This window comes from Numida meleagris, chromosome 4, assembly GCF_002078875.1.
Source record: "Numida meleagris isolate 19003 breed g44 Domestic line chromosome 4, NumMel1.0, whole genome shotgun sequence".
Lineage (NCBI taxonomy): Eukaryota > Metazoa > Chordata > Aves > Galliformes > Numididae > Numida > Numida meleagris.
This window is the reverse complement of record NC_034412.1, coordinates 56484103-56501589: the sequence shown is the minus strand read 5'-3', so window position 1 is coordinate 56501589 and position 17487 is coordinate 56484103. Positions and strand designations below refer to the sequence as shown.

At 43.1% G+C, this 17487-nt stretch overlaps 1 protein-coding gene across 15 annotated transcripts in view; it reads left to right on the top strand.

Annotated features, from left to right (window-relative positions):
- The window catches only part of EPHA5 (EPH receptor A5), a 198147-nt gene that overhangs the window by 98358 nt on the left and 82302 nt on the right, over positions 1-17487 (top strand). For 10 of the 15 annotated variants that reach the window (XM_021394777.1, XM_021394772.1, XM_021394767.1 and 7 more), the window contains 2 exons: positions 6527-6682; positions 13276-13611. The exons of 2 other annotated variants lie outside the window; for them this stretch is intronic. In XM_021394777.1, the coding sequence (XP_021250452.1) occupies positions 6527-6682; positions 13276-13611 (492 nt within the window). The remainder of the gene's footprint in view (positions 1-6526; positions 6683-13275; positions 13612-17487) is intronic. 3 more of the 15 variants (XM_021394773.1, XM_021394774.1, XM_021394776.1) reach the window with 3 other exon arrangements.

The window sequence follows — 17487 nt, the reverse complement described above, 5'->3', positions numbered from 1 at the left end:
GAAGAAACACATTAATGTCATTAGTGGCAGTTAATTCTTAGTTTTCCAGCAACTACGCTCATGTCGTAAATTTCTCTGTGACAATTTAGTGAGTCACGTGGCAGAAAAAGTGGTGTTTTCAAGGGGAAGAAGTGAAAGTACTAATTTATTTATATTGTAGTTTTCAAGGTTGTTTTGGTATTGAGAGCTGGAGTTCATTTCAATTCATAGTGGCAGTAATTCAGCCTGATTTAGCGCAGACTTGAACTGAACAGTATCAAAAGACACAGTATTTTCATAGAACCATAGATTTGTTTGAGTTGGAAGGGACCTTTAAAGGTCATCTGGTCTAACTCCCTAGCAAGGAACAGGGACACCTACAGCTACATCAGGTTGCTCAGAGCCTGGTCCAGCCTGACCTTGAGCATCTCCAAGGAAGGGGCTTCCACCACCTCTCTGGGCAACTCATGCCAGTGCTTCACTATCTTGGAACAGGTTGCCCAGATATGCAGTGATTTTCTTAGAACAAAAAAGTTCAAGACTTTTTTCCTGCTTGAGATGTGTGAATTGTATTTCCTTCAAGGTAAGGTCTTGAGTCTGTCTTCAAGATGTGAAGCCCTCAGAAAACCAGTTTATTCATCCAGGAACCTCTTTTAAAAGACTTTCAGCAAGTCTCATCGCTGCAGCATCGGGTGGTGCAGTTGCTGAAGGATGCTGGCAAGTCTGCAGGATTTGGGCAGACTGGCAGCTTTGAATTACAGTGTTTTATTAGTGGATATTTATTTAATTCCCTTCAAATCCCCAAGGCGTGCTGCAGGAAGCAACAGAGCACTATTGCAGATAGAGCGACTGACCCTAAAGGAGATATAATCAGGGCATTTTATACGTTTTCTGTAGCTTTATAGCTTTGGCAGCAATTTCAGTGCCAGTCTGCAGCTCAAGGAGAGCTGTTAGCATGGGCAGGATTAGCTCTTGGGAGCCTACTTATAAATTCTGCAGGAAGAAACTCAATTGTGGGCTGTTTCTTTCTTCTTTTTTTTTTTTTTTCCCCCAGTGTAATTCCTGAATACTTTCAAAAGAGCACAGAGATCATCTGTTTATATTCATTAGGAGACATGAAGACAGTCTGCTGTGTTTTTGTTTTGTTTTGTCTTGTAAGTAAAAGTGCATGTTAGAAGCACAAGCTGAGGGTTGGAGCCTCTCAGCAGTTTAATTGATTCCACATTGTAAAGATTGTACCTTGCTAAACCCTTTTTCTTTAGGTTTTGGGCACATCTGAGAGGCAGCAACTCTCTCTTCTTGGTGCAAGCGCTTCAAGGCACAGCGGCTCCAGAGACTAGAACAGGGGTTGGTTTATTTGTAGCTTGTTTTTGCTCAAATCCTTCAACTCGCAAGGCATATTCCCTGTGCTGGAGTGATGTGCTAATGAAGGCAGAGTTGATGAGCTACAGAGCCTCTCTCCTTTCTGCTGAATACACATAACACATCCTACTTGGGTTTCATCCGAGAGCAAGTTTGGTGTGGATTACAGAGCTCAGATATATCCACGGGGCAGAGTTTTCTGCGTGTTTATGCTGTGGTTGCTCCTAAAAGCTGTGGTAATTTGACGGTCCCTGCCTGAAGAAGTTTGCGGTTTGAAAAGGCTAATCAGTCTAAAGCATGGGAAGGAGAAACAAAAATAGTTTGTGGTTTGCTCCTGGGCAAGATGTAGCCTGGGAAGGAAACAGAAGTTTCAGTTGAATAACCTGTGCTCCATCTACACTAGACGTTCTTATCCTCATTAATTTTTGTTAGATTCCATTCTTTAGCTTTATGGATTAGCGGTACTACCTTATGAGTTATATTTGTAGTTTCTCATTACTGTGGAGACTAATTTGTTATTCTACAAGGAAGATGGCGTAATTCCTATTTGAGCTTTATTTTCCAGGATATACAAAAGGTTGCTTTGCTGATCCTAAGCATTTAAGTACTCCAGGCTTATCCGTCCAGAATTACAAGAGTGCAAAGGGAGTAATAGGTTGAACCTTTCTCATCTCCCCTGGGGTTTTAAGGCTTTATAAGGTCATGCTTCCTAGCTCTTCTCTCTGCAGGGTCAAGGCCTAGATTCAGACCAATATTAATCTGATGTCATGATAGCTGAGTGCTTCCTGTGTTGCAGAGGATGGATACTTTTACTGCGCTGGCCATGTACATGGGTTTGATTCTTGGTCGCGTGGGGAGGCTCAGAGGAGGTCCTTGCTCCCAGCACATGCGCCTGAGCAGCTTGCTGGGTGCTGTCTGGGCCAGCATGTGTTGTAGGGCTGCCAGGGAGGAAAGGAAGTCTGTGCAGTGGATGCAGCCTTCAGCTGAAATTCAGGAGTAGTTACAGAGCTGCGGCTGCAAATCATTTGATGGTGAGGCTTGCAGAAAATAATCTCTGTCATGTAGTCCTAGCTGTTTGATGTTATTGGCTTGTTCTGCCTACTTTTTCCACTCACTGGTGCTCTCTGTCTCTAGCACTGATGGAGCACATGAAAGTTCAGCATGGCATTTGAAGATGCTAATTTATATTGTAAGAGTCCCGGTGATTCCTCCTCTGTTTACATACATTATAAGACCTAATGTCTAGCAGCGTGGCTGTTGGGGGATCCCATCTATAAGATATGAAGCTAGGTTCTAATCTAACTGCCAGCTGGAGGGATCAGCTCATGCTGGTGTTGTCCCGAGAAGCTCTTGCTGCCATCACTCATTGCAGTGATCTTGTGCCGGCCTGGCCCAAAGCACTGGCATCAAGAGGCTGCACAGCTGCTAAAGCTCCGTGCCTGTGACTTTTTGTGGTTGCTACTGAAAATGAAAAAGTGAGACTAATTTGCTGGTTAATGGTTGTGCTGCTAACAGAAACACATTCCCCCTAACACCAGCAGGTTGCTTATGGTGTGTTTTCTGTATCTAAAAATATTCTTTTTTTTCCAGCAACTAATTTCATTTAAAGACTGTTTTCACACATCAGTGGCTGTTAATCAGTTAAGGAGTTATCAGTTTTAATATTAGAAAGAAAGAAGCAGGTGTCATTAACAACTTAAAACCATTTCATTTTTATTCAGCTGGCTTGCAGCAGATTATGAGGAATCTTAGGCTCATCTTATTTCTTCTCCTTTTCCCACCCTCTTTAAAAGAGAGATAATACCGTTAAATGAATGGCTGTACTGTGCTAATTCTACATATCCTTTGAAGAACCACTGAATTAGAAATACTGAGATAAAAATATAAGACTAAAATAAGATTTAATTAGAAATTAAACTCCAGATTCCAATATAATTTTAAATAAAATCATGTGTACTTCATGAGAGATTTTAAGGTTGACTTTACTACAGAAGTGTAACAGTAAGATAATGGACCAAAACCCAAGGTATACGCCTATAAGGCATAGGCTGCTTGTGGCCCTGTTTTGCTGCGAATCCAGATCACAAAATCATAGAATCCTTAGAGTTGGAAGGGACCTCTGAAGGCCATCTAGTCCAAGTCCCCTGCAAGGAAGAGGGACAAATACCCGACTCTTTGCCAGCCAAGGCAGAAAAATGATATACTAGCCCTTGCTTCTGGCTGTTGAGCTCATCCAGGACTGTGCTCCTCACGCTACCATGATACCTGCTCTGCAGGTGGAGGGTAAGATGTTCCCGAGACAGCTCTCATGTCCAAATCAAACAGGATAAGGGAGCAGAGAAAAACGGTACAGTATGTACCAGTTGTTCCCCAAGCTGCTGTTCATCTAGGGCTGGGAGACTGGGCTGCGGGAGCTCAGCAAATGCCCCTCTGTCCTCCCCAAAGCATCTGCTGCTGGGCTTTCGACTCTGCACACCTTTCATCCGATTTGCTGTGGCAATTCTGACTTGTATTTTATTTATTGTCCTCTTGCTTTTTTTTTCTTTCTTTAATTTGCATAGCTCATCTCCTGTTCTCAAATTCTTTCTTTCTAACTGACATGAAAGTCTTTCACTTAGATTTGACAGCCTACGTGCTGGCTATTTGTTGTGAGGATTGATGTTGCAACTTTCAGCATAATGTAATGCCCTCGAATATGCCTTCTTGTACTGTTTGGGCAGAGGAGGAACCTGTCTGACCCATGGGAGTTTCAGATTACACAAAAACTGGTCTAGTTCAGTTTCATTTCACATCCCTCATTAAAAAAGGGGCTATTGGTGTTGTGAATCTGTTGGCAGTGCACTTACTCATGAAAACAAAACATTCTCTTCAAGCTGAGCTATGTATCGTACCATCATTAACAAATGGCACCTTGTTGAAAATATGTCGAGGAAAACTGATTTACTTTGCATTTGCTGCTTTGCACACAATAGAAGCACCATAAACTCTTGTGCCGTAATGATTTAATGATTTTCTGTCTGTCTTGATGGGTCATAATGAGATAAATTCAAGTCCTTTTTTGAAGGCTAATTACTTCGAGTACACACTAGACGTGGGCTGCACTCTTTATACTTTGCATGAGTTTGTGTTTTCATTTTCCCATCTCTATTGTCTGCGTGTGCAAGTGAGTTTTGATTTGTCTTTGAAATACAAATTAGAGGCTAGAGAGGAGCTATGTCAAGGTCTCCTCTCCCTAAAGACTCTCCAGAGCATTTGTGACAATTCCTGCTGTATAGATAGGACAGCATCTGAAGATAGCTGTGAAGTAAATAAAGTAAATAAACTCTGTGTTAGAAACTGAGGAATATGCCATAAAACATGAGGGCAGCTTGCAGCAAGTCCACTAGCAATTTTCTAGAATAAGTTTGGCCATAAGTGTGTTCACTCTGCCTGGTGCATGGATACAAGATCAGGACTGTGTCTTCCAGAACTCGCAGCCTAAATATGGAACAATAACTGAATGCTGAGCAATTTTGGAAATTGCTTGCATGGTCCAGGCAAAACTGGAGGTAGAGCCTGGGGAGGTGTGTGGTTTGGTCCTGGACTGCCACCCTTTTTGTTGCATGAGTGGTCTCCATCAGCAAAGACTTGCTGGTTGATTCCAAGGGATTTTCTCTCTGTATTGTAGAGAGCTGATATTGGAAAAGCTATTATACCAAATAAAACACTGTATGCTTTTGTTAGGAGTTGATGTGCTAGTGTTTCACCATGGTGAAAAAGTTTCTGATGTAAAAGGGAAGATGTCAAGAGAGTTTATCTGGTACTACAGGAACCAAAGTCAACTTTAGAGCCAGTTGTCCTACTTGGTCCTTCAGAGGAAAAGGGATTAATAATAAAAATTTGCGCTTCATCTGCAGCAAAGTTGAACTCTGTCATCCCATCTTCCTGTTGAATTTTAGCACATGACCTTCATGCTGTGTTTATCTGGGACGCTGATGGTGGAATAGTATAAATGCGTCTGGTGTGAGCTCATTTTCTTATCAACTGGGGACATTTGAGTGCAGATGGAAAGGTTCTGGGATTTCCAGGTAACTTCTGTAAGTCCTAATGGCAAGGCCTGTCCATCATTGATACCATACTGGACATAAGAGCATCTCTGAAGGGAAAAATGTGGCAGCTTTTTGGAGTCAGGCAATGTGTTTACATGTCTTTGCTTTTTGAGGTGACCCACAAATCAGGTTTGTTTTCCACAGGTTTTATCTGTGCGTTGTTTTTCTTCGTGGTAACTGTGGGCTTGTAATTCTGCATACCAACTACATGATTACAGGTCCACTTGGCTTTTTTCTAAAGGCGAAGTGGAAGCACACGAACCTATGCCTGTCACTGCTTGTGCTTCATGTACATACAAGTGAATGAATGCAGAGATCTTTGCTTAGGTGAAAGGGTGCTTGTTCCACGTGCTTGGAAACAAAGTATTACTGTACTGAGTTCAAATTCTGATAAAAGAAATAAAATAAGAAACTCCAAGCTACCCTTAGCCAATATATTACATTTGTGAGAACACAAGAATTTCTTATATAAAGGCTTTGTGCCCTATTGTGCACATATATTGGAGCTGGAAGGTGCACCCTGCATGGCAAGCATGCTTGATTCAGGCTATACCCAGAGCAGTCTGTCTTATATAGAGTACTTTAAAATTCATCATAGGTTTTCAGAGTAAGAAGCCCTAGGGAAGTAGCCTTATCACAATGTCTTAAAGCTTTCGATCTCAAGATCCCCTCCACCACTGTATTGTTATTTGTTTGCTGAGACATTGATTTCTGGGTATAGAACATCTTAAACAAAAAATACAAGATGTATTTTACGTGTTTTTCTAAAACTGAATGAAAAAAATCCCAAACTCAATAATGTTTTCTAAAGCAGAGAGAAAAGATTTTACCTCATGCATTCAACACAGAAAATAAATACTCAGCAACAGCAGATGCTAGTGGGGAAAGATAGTCAACAGATTCTCATTCTCTTTTCATGCAGATATTTAAGCGTGCATTGTACATTGGTGGAATAGACTTGTTTTGAAATATACAAACCAAATAGCTTGCGAGTGTTTGTCTGTTTTCTTTGTAGCTGAAGACATGTTTTTAAAAGGAAATGTGAAGACACTAATTTTATGATGGGAGAGCTTAGTCTGTGGTTCTTCTTTTTACAGTATGCAGACCTGGGTTCTTCAAAGCTTCACCCCACAGTCCATCCTGCAGCAAATGTCCCCCTCACAGCTACACGCTTGATGAAGCATCCACATCTTGCCTGTGTGAAGAGCACTATTTTAGGAGGGAATCAGACCCACCTACAATGGCCTGTACAAGTAAGCATGTGCTTATAGGGTTGTTTTTAATCCTTTTGAGCTATTCCTGTACTGTGACTAGACATTATGATCCTAATGTGCTTTTACAGGCTCTAGGCTTCAGTCTGAGCTAGTCTGACAGAATCTTAATGTCACTAGCTTTGTCCACCATACCCCCAGTTACATGAGGAGACTCAGGCCTTTCGTTTGGAAAGCTGGTGTTAAGCTTGAGGAGCATTTAAGTAACAAACAGATAATCCATCTCTTGCAGTTTGTTCTTCAAGCATCCAGGGATGTTCTCAGCCAGAAGCGCTGCACTCAGGTGTGTGCATGGGTACCTGTGTCATGCACACGTGTGGAGGAGACTATGGGCAGTGATTGTCTGCTTTACTGTTAGGTAGAGTATATATGGTCCTGCTTAGCATCATCTCTTAGCTCATTTTCAGTAGATAGTCAGGGAGAGAGCCTTACCTTTCCAAGCCACCTGGAGACTGTTATTCTTCAGCGTAGTCTCAAAACTTGCAAGGAGAAAATGCTTCTCCAAACAAGTAGCAAAAATGTAGAGCTCATCTCCTGGTGTGGGGAGGGTGGTATAACTAGCAAATTGAGTATTGGGAGTTGAAGGTGGAATTGGTGAAATCAGAGTCACTGGTTTTACCCTTGTCCTGTTATTCTTTCATCTGTAGCTTGAAGGCTGGTCATTCTGTTTGCTTTATATTTCAAATACGTAGGGCCCCCGTTCACATACCCCCAGCTGGTATCCCTGTGTGTAGCACACGCCGTGGGTTTTTGTGGAGCCAGATCTGTCAGGGTCCAAATGAAATTTTGCAGGGCAGAAGTGATTAAAAGGGACTGAAGAGGTGCTGAACTACTGGGGCAGGAACAGTCAGAGCTTCCAGGGGACGTTAGCAATGGAGAAAAAGCAGGTTCAGTCTCCGTGCTTGCTCAGAGCCACTAGGGAGTGGTATAAAGATGACATCCACCCTGTTTCCTTTGCATCATCCTTTCCAGGAACAGGAAGTTCACAGCTGAATAGATGCTAGATCCCTTTAAAGTTTTGTCAGTAGCATATTAATGTGCATCATGTCACAGGGCTCTTCTCTTGGCTGTCCTCCCTGCAGGGATGTGGAGGAGAGATTTATAAGCAGAATGGAAAAGAGCAGAGAGCAAAGGACTGCAGGGACAGGCATGAAAACTGGGGTTGGATGTGGCGGTAACTTATTGTGCCTTCATCCTGGTGAATAAAGCTGTCCTTTCTAGCTACTCAAGTTGGCACTTAAAAAAAGAGAAGGAAAAAGCCTGTTCCAGTTGGAGGGTCACTTCACAGAGGAGGACTGCCTTCTCTCAGCAAATCTCTTCCCACCTGGAATAGTCACTTGGCACAGGAAACACAGGAGAAACAAGGCCCTTGATCTCAGTATTTACCTTTTACCAGTTAAAGAACTTGAAGCATGACTGTTCATGCTTCAACAAGACTGTTGAAATTGTGCTACCAGGGAAAGAGAAGACAGCCTCAGGCAGTGTGATAGTGGCCAGTACTGTAGCATCAAAGTGGTGGCTAGGATGGGCTACAGCAGGAGAAGCTGTGATAACAGGACTCCCTGGTGTCTATTTTGCCCTGGGGCTTGTCTTTAGAAACTTAGCTAAATGAGAAAAAGAACCAGTATTGGTTGTATTGGGAAATGGGAAGAGAGGAGAACTCTGAAAAATCAGCTTATTTTGAACAGGCAGAACCAAAGCCAGGGCAGAGTAATGCCAGACAGTCCTGCTGGTGAGTTAGCACAGAGAAGAAGCAACCAGCCGTGAAGAAGAGAATTATGCAAGCCCATGACCTGAGTATAGGGTTTCTGGCACAGTCTGAATCCTGTAGGTAAAGACTGTAATTCATGATGCCATGAATAGTGTAGGGTTGGTATTCCTTTTATTTACTTTGTTTACTTGGGTTTTATTTTGTTGATGGTGGTGGTTTGTTTTTTGTTGTTGTTGATGATGATGATTAGTTGGTTTGGGATTTTTTTTGTTTGTTTGTTGTTGTTTGGGGTTTTTTGTTGTTGTTGTTTGTTTGTTTTGAAAGCTTACTACTTACTGTTTAAAGTCCAGGCAGTGGTGTGTGGAGCTGTGTTTGGATGTGGCTTGGCAGGATACCGAGTGCTTCTGAGGCAAATGAGAGTTTTAATGCTGACCCAGGCACTGCTTAGCTTCTCTAGCCCAGTGTTTCAGAGGATGCTGCTATGCCACATACAGAGCAAACAGGTACAGTAGTGTAGGGTATTGAAGCATCTCCGGTAGAATTTATACTTACTACCCCCAAAAGCTGAGCGTATCATCTGAGCCCTCTCTGTGCGCTTCAGTGTACTAAGTCACCCTCCCTTGTCCTACACATCCTTTCTTGGGATTTTGTGCTAATCCAGTGGTATCTGTGCTAGAGGTGGTAGGGAGAGCCTGTGCATTACCCCAGCTCAGTTGCGGGCAAAGTAAATTTTGGCAGGGATAGTAAGGAGTAGGTGGCAACACTAACATTTTGAACCCAATTCCGTAAGATTTGCAGAGGAACGTCTTGTCGTGAACTGAAACACAAGTAAGACAGACTTGAGTCATGACGGATAGGAAAACACTTTAAGTTTTGTGAATGTTTCTATTATTTATTACAGCAGAAGTTAATAATATTCATAGAATTCCCTCAACTTGAAATCTAGTTAATTTTAGAGAACACATCAATGTTTGTTTTCAGCTCTGCACCTGCAAGGTCCCCATGCCAGTTGGTATAGCTATAAAATTACATTTTCCTAATTTAAAGAGAATGCCTTTTGCTCCCAAGCTGCAATGATTCTCCCCACCACCACCACCATCACTAAAGAAAACTGCTAAACCACTGTCAACTGTTCAGATAAGCATGAGTTGGGGGACATAACACAAATACTTTTTTTTTTTTTTAATTTTTCTCAGTTCCTTAAGCATGTTTTATAAGTAATGCTTGGCAGTTTTAAAATTAATAGTGCTGTGATGCAGTCCAAAAGAGCTATTACCATCAAACAAAAAATATTTGGTCCTGACAGGCATTTGAGAATTCTCTTAGTATTGTTATATGCATCTCCCAGGAAGTTTTTGAGCTTGATTTCTTCTTGATTAAGTAGTCCTAACTTCAGTTCTTGCGGAACATCAATTTAAAATGAAAACATGCAATTTTTCACTCTTTTTCCCCTCTCCCGTCTCTAATGATTAATCCTATTGTAGTTCAAAGTATACAGGGAAAGTAGAGTGAAGGTGAATGGCACAAAAAACACAGAAGGAAGAGTATGATTTATGGGATGCACTGACATTTTTTAGCGTTTGGTGTAATATTCTATTCTCAAAGGATACAGTTAACTCTGTGTACATATATCTATATAAAATATATATTTGTATCTCAGGGGAAATTTCTCTCTTGGGTTATTTTAAAATATGCATATCAGCAAACAGCAGGTTAGCTGTGCATCAAGGAAGACACTGATATCTTTATCTTCAGAAATGGCTTTCCTCTGGTCAGTGAATCATGGTGCAGAAATGGTGAATCTTAGCTTCACTGCCTGCTTAGGGCACAAAGTAGCAAATTAAAGAAAAAGAGAGAAAAAAAAAAAAGCAGAAAACGATTATGTTCATCCATCCTTGACAAAGGGAAGCTGGAAATCGAAACAGAGCTTCTTAGCAGATCTAGGGCCACACCTTTTCAGAAGCTAAAACACTGGTTTGTTCTCCCAGCTGAGATTTTTCAAAGCTTTACTCATGCAGTTTCAGGATTCTTCAAGCAGGTCCTGTTAGATATGTGCAGACAGCTAAAGACCTTTCTCAGAGCCCCTCTGAGAATGCTAATTTTATAGGTTACCAAGTCCCACTAGCTTCAAAGTATGTTTTTAAGCCTTCAAGAAAAGCAGCTGACTCTTCTGTGCAAAGCAAGTACAAACCTCTTCTGACTTTACAAAAGTGATATTTTATCCCCTGTTAAAGGCACATTGTCCTGTAAATGTTTTTTTGTTTTGTTTTTTTTTTGTTTTGTTTTGTTTTTTGGGTTTTTTTTTTGTGCCTGAGTTCTTTATTTTTCTCTTAGAGTACTGGTAGCAGTGAAAATGCATTCATCTAGTGGAAGGAAAAATCAGACAATTTAACTGGTAAAAAAAAAAAAAGAGCCCCGAGTGCAGTGGATATAACCCCACACAGCTCTTGAGATGAAATTCATAGCTCCCATTATATCAGCATGAGGATGAGAGGCCAGAAAATAGTTCTGACTGCTGCTGTCCTGTGGTGTCATTAGCTAACCAGCACTGTCCCTCCATGGTGCGGCTGGTGAGAGACGGCCTGAAGGAATGCTCAGCCTGGGCAGAGTCTACTCTGCCACCAGTACGCATCAGCTACCTCAACTGCCGTCTGCCCAGGGAAGGGGTGCTTCTTCCCCATTTATAGCAATGTGAAACTGTTATCTGAAGGATAGTTGTGGTTCTCCTACAGAGGAACATCCTGGCTGTTGCTGGCATGGCTGCTGTTAAGCTTCTGCTCCTCGAACCTGAGCCCATGCTTTGTTTGGGGCATGGCAGCAAGTAGGCCCTCAGCTCTAAGTCAGTGTGCACAGATAGCTGGCAGCCAGGGCATTCACTGCACCTCCTCACTGCATCCACCTCACTTGGAGGTGACCTCCTTCCAGCCCTACCCAAAGGGTTAGGCACCAAAGCTAGCAACCTGCCTACTTTCCACGTGAGCAAACAGTTTTCATGCATGAGTGGGAAAATAAAATGTACCTCTGACAAAGCTGAGCTGCCATTTCCTAAACTAACCTAGCTTTTGTCTTTGACTGTTTTTCTCGGAAAAAAATATATATATCTATCTATCAGGAATATTTATTTCCCTCCAGCGTTGAGTTTCTTGTTGAATCAGAATAGCTTGAGTTGAGATCATTGCAGTGTTTCATAAGCACTACCCATTTATAGACTTAAAAAGGGGAGCAGGGAGGGAAAATAGTGAAAAATCCTTCTGATTTAGAAGGTAGTTTCAGTTTTTCAACATTGCCCATTTTAAATAACAAATTGAGTTCAATCATCACAACAAAACTAGGAGACAACAGGCTAAGACAAGCTGTTAAATTTGTATGGGTTTCTAGCTGATGAAGCCAGCTGACAGGCTCTTTTCAAGGAGCTGCTCATGGGTTTTGACAACTTCATTCAAATTGTGCGGGAGTCTGTTATCTTCAGTTCTCTGCCTTCTTTGGAAAAATCCCAGTCTTTGCTCTACAGCTTCTGGTAATGCTGCCACTAAAATCCATCCCACCTTTCTTTGATCAGTTTCCCCATGCGAGTCTCTTGCATGAGATTTTTGCTGTCCTTTCCCATCAACTTCAGGGTGTATCGTCAGCTTGCCCTTCATCTCCAAGACAAGTCTATTAAAACAAAAAGTTTCTTAAAATATCTTCTGGGTACTGTTTCCCTTTTCCTCCCCAGATGGTTAGATTTTTGTAACTCAAAGCCATCAAGTGAAGTGTGAGCATTTCAAGTTGGCTGTGGCCTCTGTGCTGAGAGACCTGCCTGGGCTGTCCTGCTTGTCTCGCTGGGAGGCATCCACAGAGCAGTGCCAGAGGTTGCAGGAGTAACTGGTGATAATGCACACTGTCAGTTGCCTCTGACTTTTGAAAAGGTGCATGCCAGCACCTTCAGCATGTAAGTGGTCATGAGGGTGTCTTCAGATGGGCAGCACAGCCACCTGCTGAATTGAGAATTGCTTTTGGAAATTGCAACCTGAGCATGTAATGCACCTTTCTTTGGCCAGCCACAGCCTCTCCCAGCAGGATGGAGGAAAGCAGACCACATCTGCAGGAGCTCTGATAGTTCCACAGCAGCTGTTCCTCCTTAGATAGCATTGCCAGTGCCCTACTGACATATCGAGTGTGGAGGCTTGGCAAAATAAGCAAGCACTAACCACCCGTGCTAGTGCTCAGAGCTTGGCAGGGACCTTGAAGGCTGCTGCTGAGTAGCCAGATATGGCTGTGTTTCCAGTGGCCTGTGTAGATTACCATCTGCTTTGGGGTACATAGAGTGTCTCACTTAGGTGTGATTTGGATGCCCAAATTTAGGTCTTAATGTTGCCAAAGAGCTAATTGGCAGAGGTGAGTGGATGGATAGAATTCAGTGTCTGAATTGACGGAGTAGTGGGAATACACCAGTATGTATCTTTTTTAAGCATCCAAAGCTAGCAATACAGGGGCAGTGGGGCAAGGAGGGGAAATCTTGCCTCCCAGGTAAGCCAGCATTGTCTTGGACAGAGCAAATATTTGCAGCTCCCTTAGCAAGCAGAACAAGGAGAATACCAGATGCAATGTCCCAGTATGAAATGTGCTGCCCCTATTGTTTTTGAGCCAGACCTGTCTCTTGCCCTCGCTTAGACATGGCTGTGTCCCAACGCAAACCCCTTAAGGTAAGGTGGGAATGCTTGAATCCTCATCCTCTGTCTTCTTTGGCTGCTGCTGCAAATTGTCCCTGTGTGCTTTTTGGCACGTGAGCAACACAGCATCTCTTTTCAACCAAAGAGTAGTAGAGAGCAGGATGACTGATAATACTGTTTTTACCATGTGTTTTTCTCACTTTGCAAACCAGGACCCCCCTCTGCTCCTCGGAGTGCCATCTCAAATGTTAACGAGACTAGTGTCTTTCTGGAATGGATTCCCCCTGCTGATACTGGTGGAAGGAAAGATGTGTCTTATTATATTGCATGCAAGAAGTGCAACTCACACTCAGGTCTGTGCGAGGCGTGTGGCAGTCATGTCAGGTACCTCCCCCAGCAAACCGGCCTGAAAAACACCTCTGTCATGATGGTGGATCTGCTTGCTCATACAAACTATACCTTTGAAATTGAGGCAGTGAATGGAGTGTCCGACCAGAGCCCTGGAGCCCGGCAGTTTGTGTCTGTAAATGTAACCACAAACCAGGCAGGTAAGTGGATCTTCAACCTGGGAAAATGGCTGGGGTGGGAGCCTGAGCCAGTAAGACCCAGTGAGGGCCTCCCTTTGAAATGGGTGGAAGTCCCCCACATGTAGGGCTGGACAGTGGACCTTTTGAATATGTTGGGTGGTGGGATGGTTGTGTCTCATAGGCCATAATTACTGCAGTCTTCTACGTGTTTCCTTCCAGCAGGACACACTTAGCATCTGTGGCTTTTTCCTTTTTCTGTTATACTAAATAAGCTACTTGGAGTTCCCACCACTTCTCTGCAGTTCTGTGTATCTGTTTGCTGAAACAGAGAGAGTGTAATTGCCTCTTCTGCTGGGAAAGGGCAGTCCCTAAGAGTTCATTTTTATTCCACATGTCAATGGTTTAAAACATCCTAACTTTACAGTTACCCTAAGAGAATAGTTTTGGGTGACTTCAGGAAAATCAGTTCGTCTTCCACATTGTGACATACAGTGCAGTGTTACTGCCTCTTCAACAAGGTAGGACTGAGATTTCATTGCACACTGTGTCATTAGCTTTGTACTGTGCAGACAGATCTTGTATATTGGTTTGTTCCTTTGTCCAGAGCTCAGATTTGCCTGCCATCCCTTTGGAAGCCTAGAGAGAGAAAACAACTGTTGTGTTTGGAACAAACTTCTTAGGTGCTTCAGAGCCCTGTGCCTTGAACATAGGCAGGTGAAGAGTTGACATTGTCACTTGTCATTTGGAGGTGTGATGGGAGAGAAAAACATGATTACTCTTTCTGTACACATCAACACACCAGGCACATCACACAACTTCTCTGAGACCCAGAGAACACTCCCACACACACACATTTCCATTCTCTTCTATTCCCTTGTATGTTCTGTGTTTTAAGTTCTTTCCTACTGCCTACTTAGCTTGCTTCCTGCCATTTAATTTAAGGCCCCCAGTGGCACTTACCTGCTGTGGAGCCTGTCCAGGAACATGAAGCGGTGGAATTTGAGATCCTGCAGACTGTGCTGCCTGATCACAGGAGCCAGTGCTTGCCTTCTCCTTACAAAGACTTAGCCAGGAAATGTGGTGTGATATGCAGAGTAACAGCTAGATGGTGATTGGCATGTGAAGCAGAAACAAGTTAGCTGAAGCAGGACTGCATTTCATTCCTGCTGCCCAGGTGTACATGTGTGGGCTTGGCTGCCAGCAGTGAGATTTTGATTGTATTTGATTGCATTTGATTGTATTGGACTTCATCAAATACCTGCCCAGATAATTAGACTGAATTGTCAAAGTGTTGGACAAATTGTTCAGATATATTTCAAGGAGTGGAAGGCACGCTGGGGTTACTGCTTGCTGCTAATGGATGTAGCAAGAAATCTTCCAGAGGAGCATCAGTGGATGGCAGTAATGACACCTGTTGGAGGTGCCTGTTTAGTGCAGATCAGTGGGTGCCTTAGTCCTAATGCTTGTTTACTGTTGTCCTACTGGAAAAGTTGGTGCCAGTAACTCTACTGCTGGAAAAAAATCTATTTTCCTGGTATTGGGTTTGCATTAACATTTCATTGCTGGCATTACTTTTTCCCTGATATGTAGAATTAAATCCACACAACTCTCTGTAAATGTAGCTTTATGAAAGAAGATGATACATTGTTGATCACTTCTGTCTGTGAGGAAATGGCTCTGTTCTGTGAGTTATGTGCCAAATTCCTGATAGTTGCAGCTGGATTTATCTGCGTAGCTGTCTTCTTGTGACTCAAGCCAAGAGCACCTCCCTTGCACAGTTATTGCCCACAGCTTTGTACTGAGAGATCCATTCTAGGAAATTGTAGACCTGTTGGTTTCGTGTGACAAATACAGCTCCTCTTCAGGACAGTGGGTTAATTTAGCTTCTGGTTCAGTCTCTGTGTTACCCTGGCAGAGGTGCAACACAGCCAGGAGAGACACAGGCAAGGGTAGTTCTAATGGATCAAGGCACAAGTATTTAATGCACCGTGTAGCATTCAAATGGCATCTGTATGCTCTCATGTTTGAATCAATAGGAGGTGCTTGCAGAGTCCACTTATCATCCAGAGGGATTGTGCAGGAGATTTTGTTGTCACTGGAGCTGGTCCCACCAAGTTCATTCAAAAGGAGAACTAGGCCTGTTTGCTTGAGCTGTACAATCCATGCATCAGACGTGTTTCTCAGTAATGTACTTTGCCCTCTGCTCTCTGAGTGGTCCCTGGGATGACAGTCACTTTGTCCATACCAGAAACAAAGCAGCTATAGACAAGAACTGTGCAAATCATACTAAATACAAACATGGGAACTGGGTATCTGTTTTATTTAGGTTCCTCTGAGAAATGTCCTTTGGGGTTAGTAATGGAGGTGTGCAGGCAGAGTGGTCTATGGTTGGCCATACCCAGAGATGCTAGATATCTCTGAAAGATCCTCACCTTCAGCTGTCTTCTCAAATCAAAGCAGGCAAAGCACATGCGGCTTCAGCAGGATATCAGCAGCCTCATCTCCCCAGGAAATCAGTACCAAGAGATCCTGTTCTGGGGACCCATCCTTTCTCACACACAAATTTTCTGCCTGTGTGATTACATTTTTGTGAAGGCTAGTATAGTTAAGTAGAGAGTAACTGAAAGCCCAGTAGCGTTACAAGGCCAACTGCAGCAATAGGAGAACAAGAATTGCTTGCTGTGGAAAATGAAAAAATTTCATGGCGTGGGTTAGGTCTAGCTGTTTGAGGCCTGCTGGCTGGTATTCACTAACCCAGTACTTCAGGGAAGTGCCAAGATTTATTTTGCTGTTTTGGCTTTGTCCATCCCCACCAAGAAAAAGCATGCTAATTTCAGGACTGCAGAGAATGTGCAAGCAGCAGTATGTTGGCTGTGCCATGTCTTCTATGCATGGGAGCTTTTGGCAGTAGAAACTGTGTCTTGTTTGGGTTCTTGAAGGGATTGCTTCCTGAGGAAAATACATTCCTCTCCAAACTAATTTGTTTCCCTTCTTTCTCTCCCCACTTTGAAATAACGATAAAAAGAACTGGCACTGGCAATCAGTGTGGCGTTCTTAGTCTGATGTAATTTTCCTCTGAACTTTTGAAATCAAGTTTGGAAGTACAGCAAGAGAGCAATAATGTTTGTGCACAAATGAGGCAGATTGGCTGATCTCAGCTGGTGACCCCAGCACACTTCCCCAAGGATGTGATGGTACCTGGGATGGGACAAATCTATGTTGGACAGTGTCTTCCCCTGTCACAACCTGCTCTCCCTTGGTGATCCTCAAGCTTCTGTTCTTTCTGTGTAATTTTGCAGGTGTTTTCTACTGGATACTTTCATAGATCTGGAACGGTTGAACAGTGCAGCCAGCCAGGAGAGGTGGAAAGTGTACTGACCTCCACTATGACACCTCAGAGCTGCAGGAGGCAAAAAGAGGACCTTACTCTTTTTGTCTCCCCCTTCTCTTCCCACACCTCCTAAATGTCTGGTGCAGCTCCCTCCTCAGGTCTAAGTCCCTGCCCACCATGCAGTTAGACCATCTGTTTCTGATAGTGCAAGCAGAGGGCAGTTCTGGGATTCAAGGGTCGAGAAACCTTGTGTAGACTGGCCAAAGCATGGCTATCCCCATTGGGACAGCTGTAAAATAAGCACCCATGGGAGTTCTCAGCACAGATGGCAGGGAGCCATCTGTAATGCGGTCTGAGCGCATTAGAAAGTGTGCCACATGCACATGGGCTGGAGCCCAGTGAATAATTCATAACTGGCAACAACAGAATTAAGTTAGCCATCCCTTTCATGTTGGTGGTTTTTCTCAAGTTCTTATCTTTTTGAAACTGCCACCTAATGACCATTTCTACACCATTTCCAGAGACTAGTCTGCCCATGCTGCTAATACTAAAGTTGGCTTTTCACA